General features: G+C 38.8%; 1 protein-coding gene across 1 annotated transcript in view; it reads right to left on the bottom strand.

Moving 5' to 3' along the window:
• SYK (spleen associated tyrosine kinase) overlaps positions 1–15,234 on the bottom strand; it is a 47,854-nt gene that overhangs the window by 22,138 nt on the left and 10,482 nt on the right. The window contains exons 2-3 of the mRNA XM_066338419.1: positions 8,856–9,299; positions 7,289–7,449 (exon numbers count right to left, since the gene is read on the bottom strand). Coding sequence (XP_066194516.1) covers positions 7,289–7,449; positions 8,856–9,266 — 572 coding nt within the window. The 5' untranslated portion in view covers positions 9,267–9,299. The remainder of the gene's footprint in view (positions 1–7,288; positions 7,450–8,855; positions 9,300–15,234) is intronic.

Raw genomic sequence — 15,234 nt, 5'->3', positions numbered from 1 at the left:
TGCATTTCACAAGAAGAAATTGAGGCTCCAATACAATTCACTTCTATTGGAACTGGTTCTCCTTTGCAAGACTTGTTACTCTCACAAGAGGCATTGCAAACATTTCTTGAGAGCACAGGCACCCATGGGAGATGAGAGTTCTGATTCCTGAAGACAATGGCACAGACCCAACCATCTCTATCACTCTTCAGCGTAGGATTTAGGTGGAGTTCTGGTTTATAAGGTTGTAGTTACATTTCGGAGCTTTTTCTTCCCCTAACCCAACAGTTACACAACTCTGGAGCCATTTGCTGTTCACAGTCATGTCAACTTCCATCAGACAAGTCTATCACTGCACATCCTAAAAACACCTCCATTCTAACACATGATTAATCTGGGTCCCAGAGGAGCCTTGTTCCCTTAGGCTTATGGAGCAGGTAGGTTTTAAACTGTAGTCAGTCAACTCCAGCACAACCTAGATCCCTAAAAAAGACAAAAAATCAGGAAGTACACAACCTAGATCCCCACAAAACATGAAATGAGAAGATACTACCATCTTTCCAAATATATCTGAAAAGCAGAAGTATCACGTGCATTGAATTGACAGCCGAAGTCTTAGTTTCAGCAGGTAGAACCCTTACTGGATGACATGGATTGCCCCAAACCATGTTTCACAATTTCATTTTGGTTTTGCAGACTGTGGTAATGGCTGTCTAGGTTAGGCTAAGCCTCCAGAACGGCAGCTGGGTAACAGTTCTATGTCAACAGTTGCTGTAAAACATTGAAAGGCAAATGCTCTTCAAACTAAAAGGCTGTAAACTGAAACCTCTTTGAAGGGAGATAAAAGTTTCATATCTTCTTGATGGTGCTGCCTGTGTTACCCAGAGCCTTCACATCAGATCTGGGAGCTCTCTTCATGTACGGAACTTCTCTTGTATGGAAAGTAACAATTTTCAGAATGCTGAGAAAAAAGTTCAAAATTTCAAATGCACTCTCTGCTTTCAAGTGCTCTGAAATTAAACACAGTATATAATGAAAACTGCTAAAAAAATAGGTATTAATTTTAAAATTCTGGCAAGGAAGGGAGCCTGCAGTAAAGTATCACCTGGTCTTCTATTTCATGCTATTGCAGAGAACTGCAAATATACAGAAGAAAAACATAAAGATGATAAACACCTGTAAATAAACAATGTCATTTCATCCACTGAGATTAATCAGAAATATTAACAACTTCATTGAGAACAGATTTTAGCACATACCTATATTTGAGAAGTGTCAAGGTATCTAGATTTTTTATGACATACATTTTTAAAACAGCAGAATAAGGAATGAATAAATTCAAATTGTTAACTAATGCAATGCAGAGGATACTTAGGTATTGATCTTATATTTCATGCAATGTGTGCTTGAGTATTTTTTGGGGAGTGCAACCTAGATAGCAACCAATAACAATTTGGAGCATTATTACAGACAGTGTAAATAGCTAACCATTCCTTCCTTTGGTATTTTCATTTGGAAGCAAAAAGAACAATGTCCAAATTTTTTCTGTTTCCATCTGAAAACACAAACGATCCCTCTCCTTCTAAAGAAAAATATCCCTGAGGGTCAAAGAAATAAATTGCTATTACTACATGCCTCATTGACTGTGTAGAAAAAACCAAAAGTTGCAGTATTCTGCAGCGGAGAATTATGAAGAAAATTATGAAGAAAATAAACAAGCAAAATGCCTGCTTTAGGAATGGTGTGAAATTATTCTTGCTCCTGAATCCAAAGGCATGCTGAATTTTATTCTCGGCATTGCTTTGCCTTCTCAGCAATTACAGCTTTGTTGATGCCAGAGATATTGACATTCCCCACTGCTGATGGAACTCCAGCCATTCCCTGCTTGTCCTGCCCTCATGACCATCTCTCTGGTAATGCTGTTAATAACATAACTAGTCATTATCGCTTCAAAGATCCGCTGCACATTGCATATGTTTCAAGTCTGAGGATAATAAGTGATGAACTTGATGCCATCTGTAAAATAATTATATAAAGGGCAAAACGGATTGACTGATGTCTTCATTGGCATAATTTCTTTTCCCCTGTTTGAAAGCTGTTTCAGAAATGTGAGAACACTACAGAATTTAGGAAACATCCTAGCTTCACACTATTGCTATCTACAATGGAACCTAAAAATTCATCTCCTGGTGAGTTTGCTGCACAGTTACCAAATACTTTTGTGAGAAGGACTGCACCATAGCCAATTTAGTTGACTTCACCCTGGCAGCAAAATACACCACCCTTCACCAAATGCATAAAGAACAGCTCTGTGGTAAATTGCACCTGAAATAGGGGATCTCCTTACTATATCTATCTTGGTTAGATCACAGCTTTTTTTCACACCTCAGACCCACTCCGCTGCTGAAGCACCTGGTGCAGGACCCGTCTCGAGGAGCCAAAGCCCTACTGCACTGGTCTGCAAGTGGCACCCAACATGCGCCTAACTCAAGATCAGTAAAGAGCTCCCTCAAAGAGTCAAGGGCATCATCCAGGCTGCTGTGGAGAGTAAGACAGCACCTCCAGAAACACAGTTCATTGTCTGTACATAATATGCTGTTATTGTCTGTATATTATCATTTATCTTGAAAAAATTTTATGCCTAGCAACTGCTTGGCACTTTCAGGACAAACTTCATCATTAATTAATATCCCCAAATTAAGGACAGATTTAATAGGATTGTTTTCATCTTCTATGATGTTAACAATGTCCAGTCCCTTTTATGGATACAAACTTAATACTGATAGAATTATCTAAAGAATTCTCTACAAGGTCAGAAATTTGACCTAGCTCAGTATGCAGTTTGGTAGCAGCAAAGTCCTAGAAGAATATTAGTGTAAACATATACTGCTACATATACCAGAAACAGAAATTTTTGATCAAAGACAAGAAAACTCTTACAGACAACTGCGCCTCAAACCCCATTATTTTAAAATACTATTACTAGTATTAACTATTGTGACATGTAAGAGACAGTTTAGTTTCTAGTTGTCCTGGAATGCCATAATGTGGCATATTACTGTGGCTCATTATAATAGTCTAAACTAGATTTGTCCTCTTTAATAAGCTCATCACATACTGAAAACACTCATATGACACTAAAGTAGTTTTTACTTTCTTGTTACGCAAATGTTCATATTTTTTTATTATTTTATGAACTACATACAGCTATGAAAAGATGTAAAGTTTATATAGACTAAACTACTGATTTGCAATGCCTTCACTCACAATTTCCCTAATACTGAATTTTTAAGTTTAACAGTATTTCTGAATATTTTTTATCCTCCTTCAACTTCAGAACATCTGTTTTTTAACACATATGTGAGATCACATGCTTGCATAACTCAAGTGGTCATTACTGATGGCAAGATTTGACAATCGTTGCCACATTTTCAAGGTGTTTCAGATGTGAAACTACAGAGAAAATTAACTCTTCTGCTGTTTACTTTTAGCAAAGTTATAATTTATTTCTCAGTTCTTCCACACAAGCAGGCATGAACTCACACAGATATTAACAATATTAAAAATATTTAATTTTTTATTTTACATTTACAAGTATTTAATATTTAATTATAAATAAAAACATTATAACAGTATTAATAAAAGTATTACCAGTATTAGTAGTTTGATCTATGATTAATGTTCCCTACCAGGCAAAATGTAATAAACCCCAGAAATCTGGTCAAGAACCATCGTCCAATATAGAATGAAAAACAGTGTTTGTGAAGTTAACTCGGCTTCAGACATAAAGTTCTCTCTTTTCAGTTTCTTTTCAGATAATTTTAGAGATATTTGACTTCTATTCCACTGCTATTTTTTTTTTCCTTCAAAGTTTGTGCCTAGAGTGGCAATCTTACATAAACATTCTTTGCAGAAGAGGTAAAAAGTACTTCCCATTTCATGTCATTTCATGATACGGTTTCTGTGTTTGTGTTTGAAAACAAGCTCTCTAGCATCCACATACATACTTTACTGACTTTCAAGCCATGAAAAAACTTTAAAAAAAGCTTTAAAAATTCCCTGGTAAGTCATCCACATTTAGCTCAGAATTTTTCCTTGGATGCATTGTAGTGTTATTTTTATGATGCTCTTCATGATATTTTGAACTGCAATTAGGAAGCTTTTCTACTATTTCCTTATTTAAGCCGTTTTAAATAATTCTAGATTTAATAGTCTTGTATTGCTGCAAAGCAGTGCTAAAGAAATCTATATGTTGTATTATTACACAGATTCCTGTACTGGATTTTGTTTCAAGGTAGGTAGGTCAGATGGAAAGCAAATTTTTAGTGCAATCAAGTAATGGAGTAATCAAGATGTAATCAAGTTTTGGAGACCCTTTTTAAAAATAGACAGAAATAATCTAGCTGTCTAATATTTATTATTTTCCTCATAATCAACAATATGATTTTTGTCAGAGATAAGTATCCAGTGTGGTCTTGCCAAATAACCTCAGAGTACCTAATCTCTTAAAAAATCTAGCTCCTCCCTTAGTTCCTAGGTTCCAATTCCTACTTCAACAAGCAGACATCTCTTAAATTTTTGAAAGCTTTACCTTTTGGTCAGCTACTGGGCTTATCTTGACCAATGTTAAAAAATCACTAATCCACAGTCACAACTTCAAAGCCTTCAACCGACAGATGTACAGAATATTCTGACAAGAACTGCTGCTGGGTAAGTAAAAGTATGTGATCTCTGTGCCTGAAATGTAAAACAATGCACCACTCTCACAGTCAACAGTTTTGCTGCTTCTGTTTCAGTCAGCCAGAAATGAGTGGTTTATTTCTCAACACCTGCTGAGCAAGCCCATGTTAGGCAACCCACTGCAGAAAGCAATAAGCTTCTCTGAATTACAGTTGTGATAAGTCTCTAAGTCTGTGGGTCTGATAGCTAGAACAGCTCAGGAATGTAAAATAACTGATTCCAACACTAATGAACAAGACATTATTTCTCTTGCTGCAGTGGCTACTGAGCTGTGGGGCAGATAAAGTTCTGTCCCTGTGTCTTCACTGAGACCAGGGAGCAAATGGCAGCTGAGTGGTTACTACATTCTAAGATGTCCAGATAGGAAGTCTGAGCAAGAACAATTAACACATCAGAAAGCATCCTACAGATGCAGAAGCAAACAGTCTTCTCCTTAATTAGAGGGGCCCAAGACCAACACATTAGCAGTTCATATTATTTAAGCTCCAGTGCAAGCTTTACAGATCCTTAAAATTAGCATTTTTTCCTCTATGGTTTTCTCTCCCCCATATGAAAACAGCCACCTGAGTTCCATCAAAACTACATAAAATATAGATCCATTGACATAACCAGGCCTATGGCAGAAAGTCTGAATGCTCGCCCACAACTCATTGAGCATGCCACTGCAAATAGCATCAGAAAAGCCTCCTAGGCCATCTTTAAGGAACCTAGGAATATGTTAAGAAAATATTTCCAATCAAAGCTGTAGAAATGCTTATAGAAGATTGAAATGAGACTGGTGTTTATAACAGGAGGCTAAAAATGTCAAATTTCTTAAAAAACTTCACTCTCTTATTCCAAAACCTATCCCTGTTGTCAAGAAATGCTAGCTAATGGATCCTTTTGTTTGAACAAAACTCAGTTTCCTTCCTCCTCCGGCCCCCAGCCTCTGCCCCTTGCCCCAAAGAGAAATACTTTGGCCACAGAGAAACCAATGTGTGCCTGAGGCAAACTCAAAAAGCTGCCAGTTTTAATACATGATCAACATCATGACACAGCAGATGCAAACAGGAAAGCAAAAAAAGCAGTATATTTTTAGGTAAAAAATTGTCATTAAAAGAAAGGATTGCTTTTTTGTTTCAATTACCAGACCTTATGTGCAAAAAGTAGGAAAAGAAACTAGCAAAATCTCATGGCAAGAAAAAGGAGAGGTTATGTGGTGGTGCTGGGCTGGTAATCTGTAACAGCATCTATGTTCATAAAACTTCTAAACTCCTATGCAGCAGAAAGAAATGTATGCCTCCACAAATTTTTGTAACTTCTGAACATTTTTTTTTTACTGCAAGTATAACAAAATCTTTAACAAGTTTATTACTATGTTTTGTTACACATGGCAGCAAAAGCAACTGGATGCTATGCCCCTCTGGATGCGACCCCTACCAATAAGGAATATGAGGCTGGAGAAAAGCATGCATGGCTACTTGCGTGAGATGCACAAAAAATCCAAGTACTGAGGGAAGAAAAGAGACCTCAAGAAAAGAGATGTCACTACAGTCCAAGCGTTTGTGGTTACGACCTCATAGGAATTCAGTCTACTGGAAATAGGATTTAAAGGAGTTACTGGTTCCAGTCAGCTAAGACTGAAACTTGGAAATATGCGAGGGTTGGACCCACATTAGCAATTAGTATGGCACAATTACGTAAATTCAGTAAAGTCTAAGAGTTTGTACTGAAGAAGCCTATCCTTCCTGCACTCGCTTCTGGGGTTTCACTTTGGGCTGCCTCTAAAAAAAGCCAAAGAAGGCTGAGTGCTAAAGAAAACTACATAGGAAGGTGATAAAATTTCCCTCAGAAATTACATAGCTCGAAGTGACTCTTAATTTGCCATGACTTTTAAGATTAATTTATTATCATTATATAAATAGCTTCTGGGTGGGGGTAGGAGTGACAAAAGACAACTCTGTTAAAACACTGATATTTTTCAAAAGAGGATTCTCCAAAAAAAACCCTGGGCTCCAGTCCTCACAAGATGATGGCTGTCAGTCACTATCTTAATTACATATTTGTGCTCAGAAAAAAGAAAGATCATTAGGCTGGGTAAATGCAGAGGGTAAGCAGCAGACACAAAATAGTGCTGTCAAGGTAGAAGCGATTCATTCTGCTGCTTAACTACAAAACAAAGCGCTACCACTGTCCCTGGGAGACTTGACAGATACAGATCCCAGCAACTGCAGACATAGGCAGCTTGTTTCTAATTGTACCCGTTTAGTAAGCTTGTTTACAGGGTGCAGCTGGTCAGGCTTTGACAGTGGGGCTGCAAAGGCCAGGGGATGCCCTGGGCTGATCACAACTGGTGCCAGCATCCCTGCAGGTGTTCTGGGCTTTTGTTATAGTTTTCCATCTTTAGTTAAGTGAGGGACTTGCCTTGGGCAGGAAGCATCGTGTCATGTAAATTATGCTGAACTGAGTGCCCTCACTGTGGATGAACCACATTTGAGGGCATAGTCTCATTTGAGATTTCTTCAAATCAAATTCAAATGTTACAGTAACACTGGAGGCACACAGCAACACCACAGAAAAATCAACTCACAGAAATTTTCCATTGTTTCTTGACCCAATGAGGATACGGTGTTCTGACTCCTCCCGAGAAATCCTCCCATGGAACCAGGGCATCTTCTCATGGGCTGTAGTGGCAATCAGCTTCTCCAGCTGAGGCTTCTGACTAATGATAGCTTGTTCAAGGGCATGCCCCTAGAGAGCAGTAAAAACACGGTGAAGCAGTCAAACTATGTTCTGCAATAAAAAGATGACAGGTAGACTCCCTGTCTTTTGGGACTACTTTTGGGACATCAAACATCTGCACATATTTGTTGTCTGTGAAGGCCTGGTTGGTATAAAGATTTTAAATCAGGAACTATGGTAATATAAACATCACAAAACCAGGGTTCTCTCTTTACCTCTGAGAAAAAGAAGGAAAATTAACCAGTAAATAAAACCATGGATATATCAGTATTTAAACTTAAAGTCAGATTGTTATGCTAATGAGACATAGCTAAATACAGCTAGTGTCAGTCTGAGATTTCAAACGTACCTCCAAATAACATATCTTACAGCAGTGTACTAAAATAAACTGAATGTGCTTTGCACTGTTACAGCATGTCTATGTCAAAGACATCAGTGCAAATTTTCCCAGACAGAACAGTCCCCATTTTAGAGTAACTTACTTGGAGTAATATTAAGTTGGACATTTCTGACCTTGTCTACAACCTACCACTTCTAAATTGGGCCTGCCTGGAATCTGAGGGCAACCTCCACTGGTTTCACCAGTGTTCAACCGCTGATCATCAACTTCCCTCTAGACTGAGCTCAGATTCATCAGAAAAGACTCTGTGAACCTCAGCAGTTACAGAGAATGCTGTATAAGTTTCAGGCTTTCCCAGTTTCGGGGTTGCTCCATATATTATACAGAGCAGAACTCATAGGGTTACTTGCTAGCAGCAAAAGAGATTAGAAACCTTGTGTAACTTCATGAGTTCGTGAAGTTCTCATAGCATCTCAAAGTGAAATAATACTCCTTTTGCAGCCCCTACACTAGTGTTTCCATGTTAAGACTGGCTTCTTCTTATCATTCTCAGGAAAAAAAATCCAACACCTTGTCCTCCAAATCATCTGTGCTGATTTGCCTGCTTGACCTCTGCAGCACTGAAGGTATATAGGCAGTGCTACGCTGTGTAGAAACTGTTCTCCTTCAGGAACGATTTCTGTTTTGGACTTAATCTAAATTAGCATCACAGAAACAAGGCAAACCAAGAGACCAATAAATTGTCATGTCACCATGCCTGTCTGCATATCAATCCATAAAAATCAGAATATGAAGCAGTGAGACAAACCATTACTCTATTTTGTTCATTACCTCTATTAAGTTTTGGTCCAAATTTGATGACATATGTTAGCGGAAAGGTAGATAAGATAATGTTATTGCCCAGGACATTGTAGAAATTCTAAGAGTTTTAATTTTAGTTTGTTAAAGCTCACACAGCCATGATTTCATTGTGAAAAAATATTATCTAGCAGCAGCACTAGCTGGAAACAAACACTGCAATCTCTTTTTCTCCTAGCTCAAAGATTACTTTATGGTGAGATCAGTCAGGTTTTACCTGCAAATTCCAAGTTTGCTTGACATACTCTCTGATGAGGTTCTCTTTCAAATCTTCAAAGGGTCCTGTTTTGGGTTCAACGCCTGGTGGCCGGTTGAAAGGTTTTCTCAGTAGACAGATGAGGCCATCCGCTTCCCCTGAGTGATAGTTAATGAGTTCAGCAGGACTTGCATGAGATTTGCCTCCTGCAATAGCATATGAGCCGCTCAGCTCCCTCTCAATTGTATAATGGTGAACCTTCCTTCCATGGGCCAAGGACAGGGCAAAGCCCCCCAGGTAATTCCGACTTTGGCGGAGCAAGTACAGTCCATCGCTTGCTCCTCCCTGCATCAGGTACTCCTCAGCATCTTCACGTGTGATATTGCCAAAGAAGTATGGCAAATGGTTAGCAGGGTTTGTGTTGGAAGCCATGGTTTTCCAAGTCGTACACCTAGAACACTATATCTGAAAATACAAAGACATAGACATGAATGTCAGTAGAAAAAAGAGGATAAACCAGTAAGATGGCAGTTTGTTTACAGAATCATAATGATTTAGGCTGGAATAGACCTCTAAGATCTTTGAGTCCAAACTTGAATCAACTACCACCTTGTCAGCAAGACCATTGCAATGACTGCTATGACTGCTCTGTCCACTTGTTTCTTGAACATCACCAGGGATGATGACGCTGTCACCTCCCTGGGCAGAGCATTCCAATGTTTAACAACCCTTTCTGTGAAGAAATTTCCCCTGATGTCCAACCTGAACCACCCCTGCATAGCTTGAGGCAATTTTGGTAACACATTTGTTGGTGATACATATGCTGGCAATTTAAAAAACTGTTTTAAAGTGAAGATCTCATTTTTTTAAAATCTTGTTAGAAGTTGTCTTTCTTAATCCCAGCAACTCTCTTTTCCTGGTTCCCAGCACCTTGGCTAGAAGTGGACAAAATGATCAGAAGTCCAGTTTCTGCTTCTATTGTTGGGAAGTACATAGGAGTTAAAATATGACCTCTTCACAATAAAATGAAGCATGATTTTTGGGAAGCCATACAGCAATCTGTGGAATAAGGATTAAACAGTTCGGGCTATATGGGAACAGGGTTAATACCCCCAACTATTTGCCTTGTAGTTGGTCAAAGTATGCAACTGAGTTACATGAAGAAAAGTGCAGAAGACCTTATGGATAACTGTGTAAAAATGGAGGATCCATAATGCAAAGGTAACCGAGGAAAGGGAATCTTAACGTAGAGCCTTCTGGCAAACAGCCCTTCAGACTGAACAGTTTCCCTGGCAGTCCTGCAGCAGGCAGAGTTGTTTGTGCCTACTGCTTAATTCATATTAAATCCATCAGTGCTGATTTGCCATCACTTGTGTTTGTGTCAAAAAACAGTAGAGAAATACCTGTGCTATGCTGTGAATACATAAAGGGTTGATGTGGGGAGGGAAAGAAGGAGAGGAAGACACAGTAAAGTCAACAAGGCTCACACAGTATAGAAAACCATAGAGGGCACAGTCGTGATAAACCACATGCTGTGCAGATCTTCCGGTCTTCTCCCACCAACCCAAATAAGGGAGATATCAAAGTTGCAAAGATACTGCAACCCTACAAAATAGAACTTTGTGCAGTGTGTTATTTATTACTCTTGTGATCTGCAACCAAAAGTTACTGGTTTAAGTTCCCATACAAATCTAGTAACAGAACTTTCTTGTTAATTGCAAAAAAAAAGTTGTAACTGGAGATACAGAAGGCAGTCCTCAGTTAATCACCACCAAACATTTATTCTGTATGCAAAATAACGATTCTAACTCTACCAGACAAAGCTTTCTTCAAATGGAATAGATTCATTCAATACCTTAATGCAGGGTCAGAGGATTGCAATCAATAATACAATGCCCATTTGGAGACCAGTTAACAGAATTATATTCCAGGGTCAGGATTGGGTTCAATATTATTTAAGATTTTCATTGAGGTGGGACAGTGGGGAGAGCACAGTCCCAACAATTTCATAAATAATACAAAGCGGCACAGTGGCCAAAACATCACAGGGCTATGATACCATTCAAAGGGACCTGGAAAAGACAAGGAACTCAAATGAAAGGAATTTAATGAAGCTCAACAAACTCAACTCTTGGCTTGCTCTACCAGCTTTGGCATCGGGGACAGGTCTAGGCTGCACAAGGGCAACCCCTGCCGGTGCTTCCCTTCCCCTGCCCAGCTGCACAGTGCTGTGGGTTCCACAGGAGCCTGTTCAGGGACAGTGGGTGCAAGAGTGCCAGTGTATTGGCAGCAGGGAACACTCCCAGAAAGTTCTTCTTTCTTCCCTGACCACCTCCTCCAGGTACACTGTACTAAACTGGTGGTGACTGGGGGAGGGTATGGGGGCTTAGGGTTGTGGATATACAAGCTCTTCTCCCAAACCCTCCTGACATCTTGCCAGAGCCTATCACATGCAACATGCATCTCAGCCTGTGCACTTTGTAAGTGTGGAGGAGAACAGGGCTTTCCTCCTGCTCTCCATTCCTGCCATCTCTCCTTGCCCTCCAGTGGTGTGCAGAGATAGGGGGCACAGACCAGCTGGGCCCCACATCTCTCTGCCCTTTCCCAGAGCTGCAGCTGCTGCTTTCAAGCCTTCAAGGAGAGCCACCAGGAGGCTCTTTCATCATCTCCCCTCTCCCACAGCCTTCTGATGCCTCCCTGACTTTTCTACTCCTAGCACATGGCAAGCCCCATTACTTTGTATGTCTCTCTTGGCAGGACATGGCATCAGGCACCTAGGAAGGCATGGGGAAGAACAAGGCTTCTGCAAGGGACAGGAGCATGGGCCAGACATCCCAGGCAGGGCTGGAGCCAGTCTCTTTCTGTGTGTGAGCTGATGAGAGCAAAAGGCCTTGTGTAGTACTGAGGAGGTTTAGATTGGATACCAGCAAATATTTCTTCACCGAGGAGGTCATCAAACATTGGAACAGGCTGCCAGGGAAGTGTTTAAATCACCATCCCTGAAGGGATTTTAAGACCTACAGTCTGGTGGTTAGGGACATAGTTTTGTAGTTTACAGTTTGGTGTTTGGATTGGTAGGTTTACAATTGGACTCGACAGTCTTAAAGATCTTTTCCGACCTAAATAATACTATGACTCTTTGATTCTATTAGTCTGAAAGTCATTACAAATATTGATGTTTTGAATGCTCTAGTTCCTGTTTCCTTCACTCCTGTTCACTTGTTTCCTTCACACACTCATGTAATATTTTTTCTTACTCCACTATGCACCACACATGCTGATGGTTAGAGGAAATGAATATACATCATCCAGCTTCTAGCAAAATGGTCCTGGAAGGTAGGCTTGAAGTCTTCAATCTACTTTCAGGAATGATGAAAGAAAACTGATTTACTACTAGATTTTTAGAAAGGAAACTATTTGGATACATGACTGATTGACACTGGCTCTTCATCAGCAATGTACAACTTGGAAAAAAGGACAAAATGATCCCATAATATCTCTCATGCCAAGAATAGTACTGCACTGCAGTGCCTGCTCAAAACACCTCAGTAATACATACTGAACAAATATCAAGCAGAAAAATATCATCACACTCTTCATCTGTAGAAATTTATTTTCATGAATGTATTTCATTAAAGTTCATTTTTGCTACACTTCTAGTTTCAGACCTAAAGGCAAAGAACTTTAGAACAAAATTAACAACTAATAAAATAAAAGGGGTGGGGGGAACAGGGTTAGAGGGGATAAACACATCATCCCTGGCTACAAAAATCTTTATGGATACTGAAATTTAAATTCACTTTAACTACAATGTATTTCAGATCAAGCTACTCCTCGGAGTACTGTTTTTGTCTCAGATTCATCTCAGTATTTTCCACACACTCTTCAGGAAGATTTGCCCAAAAACAAGTTCTTAGAAGAGCAGGGGTGGAAATCCACTGGTTGCAATTTAGATGAAATGTCAGTGACGGCACTGGTGAAGGACTGTCTCTTAAATCTTCAGAATGAGAAGGCCTGCTATATAACAAGTTTCTCAGATATGAAGGATATTTCTCAGTTGTGGAAAAAACAGCAGAAGGATTCTTGAGATGTTTTATATTTCACAAATTATTTGTTTATAATTGTTTCAGAAAATAGTGGCCTGATTTACTTTCACAAAACAGGTTACTATTGGTAGATTTCAGGCCAGGTTTTTCTACCTCATTCTCTAATATGTAAAGAATATTTAGTGTTTAGCAATGCTAGAAACTATTTGGACTGATGCAGCATCTTCTGGGCATGCACAGAGACAAATAATCACAAAAAAATTTTAGACAATGGTTAAAAACGTCTTAACATTTTTGGAAGAATGTCTGAATTTGAGATGGCTGTTCTCTTTGGTTAGAATTTCAACATCTCGCCTTCTTTTTGGGAATGTAATACCCCTCTAGGATCAGTAATGGAGTAGAAGAAAATATTGAATTCAGAGTTTTCTCCTTGTCCAGGTTTTTACGGGTGCACAGTTTTTCAAGCCAGCGCAGTTACAAACGTGAAGCTGTGAAATGGAGATTAGGGCCCCTGAGGCTGAATGTAAGGCTTTACCCTTAAGAGTGCTGAAGGAAGTGCAGCTGGCTACCCAAGAGAGGCATTTGAGCATAATATCAAGAGAGGGTCTTAAGTGCAACTCTTCCCTTAGTTGCTAAATTTGACTTTTAAGGAAGCTACAAACACATGCAAATATCAGGCTTATCCTACTTGAAAGAAAAATATATTACGCAAATACATTAGAAAATTAGGTACCCACTTCCCCTCAAGCAGCTACCTCACCAATTCAGCAGGGTACTCCTGACATGGCTCAAGAGTTTAGTACCTCACATATTTCATGCATACTAAGAAGCAAAACACTCTCTTAGAACAGATAAGAAAAAGTTAAGGAAAACTCACCTGGAAGATGTCAGAAAACATCTATGTTAACCATACTGCTACACTTAGCTTAATTCTATTTACTTTCATATTTAGACAAGGATAAAAGTAGAATAACTGCTGTATTGAAAAGTTTGCCTAGCAAAGAGTATAGTATTACCAAGGTCCTGATCTCCATTCTAATATAAAAAAGTATAAATAGGAATATGAATTTTTCTAAAAGGACCAAACCGTAGTGTGGTGGGAGACTTCGAGATTTCTGATGGGTTATTTTACTCCTCCATGGGTAAAGTGACTGAACTGTGACAGAAGATCAAAAGCTGTGTAGTGGTGAAACAGTGTTACAAAAACAGTTACAAAAAATGTTCCTTGTTTGAGCAGCAATTGTTTCATCTCTTCTCATTTTTCAAGGTAGTATTCTGTGAGCAGGGTATGAAAGGAAAGGAGTGCAGTTTAGAGCAAATGTCTTGCATGCAGACGTATGTACAAGGCTCACTAGACAGTGCCGAACAATGAAAATATGCTGAATGAAACAATTTGTTCTAGAACAGTGGGATATTTTAAGCAACTACAGAACTTCAACAGTTCTCTAATTATACATGGGAGGACATTAATAAAAAAAGAAGAATATGAATGTGCATTTTTCTGAAGCTCCTATTTAATTAGGATTCTTGGAATGAAGATGTATGCCTCTGGGAAAAGCAGTACAAGTTTCAAGTTTTTAAAGATTATTCTCTACACTTTTAACTTATGTAACATACCTCAAAGTTAAAAGAAATTCAGCATGCATAGAATTAGAAATACACATTTGATGGTGACTTGATATACTATATCAAATATTTTGGTAGTTCCAGGGTTTTAGGAGAACATTAAAAGTATACTCCAAACTGATGTACACTTTGACATAATTAGCATTGAAGTATTTTAAATCCATCGCTACTACTCACTTTTAAAGAAACTAAATTTGAATAAGTGTAATAAAGAAAATCAATTTGAATTTCTATTCTATTCTAATTTTTGCACCTTTAAAATCACCTTCCAGTGTGTGTAGGCACCTGAATGGTGCCTGATCTTAATTTGATCATCAGGTTACCACTAAAAGTCTCCTTTACCTTTTGGCATAAACATGAAGATTTAATTTCTATTCACACCTTAGGGGAGGAGTTTTAATGAGCAAATTATGCAGAAACAAAGGAAGAACACCGCAAGTGTCTGAAAGGAAGTTTATAGCTTAATTAAAATCTGTCTGGGAAAAAACAGAGAATGTGGTAGCTTTAGCTCAGAAGACTCTTCTGACGGGGAATTCAAAACCTGGATCTAACAATATGATCAGTGAGCTTTGGGATTATCCAACCTGTAATAGGTTGGTGTTTTGTCGTTATTATAGAAGTTAGTGGCCTAGCTAACATCTTTCTCAGCTTAAGAGGAAACAGTTTTTGCCCTCATTCATGTAAATCCTAGCATTTTGGCCATAGAAGAACAAAAAATTGCCTATAAA

The sequence above is a fragment of the Sylvia atricapilla genome, chromosome Z (assembly GCF_009819655.1).
Source record: "Sylvia atricapilla isolate bSylAtr1 chromosome Z, bSylAtr1.pri, whole genome shotgun sequence".
In the NCBI taxonomy this organism is placed as follows: Eukaryota; Metazoa; Chordata; class Aves; order Passeriformes; family Sylviidae; genus Sylvia; species Sylvia atricapilla.
Note: the sequence above shows the minus strand (reverse complement) of the source record. Positions and strands in the feature narration are given on the sequence as shown.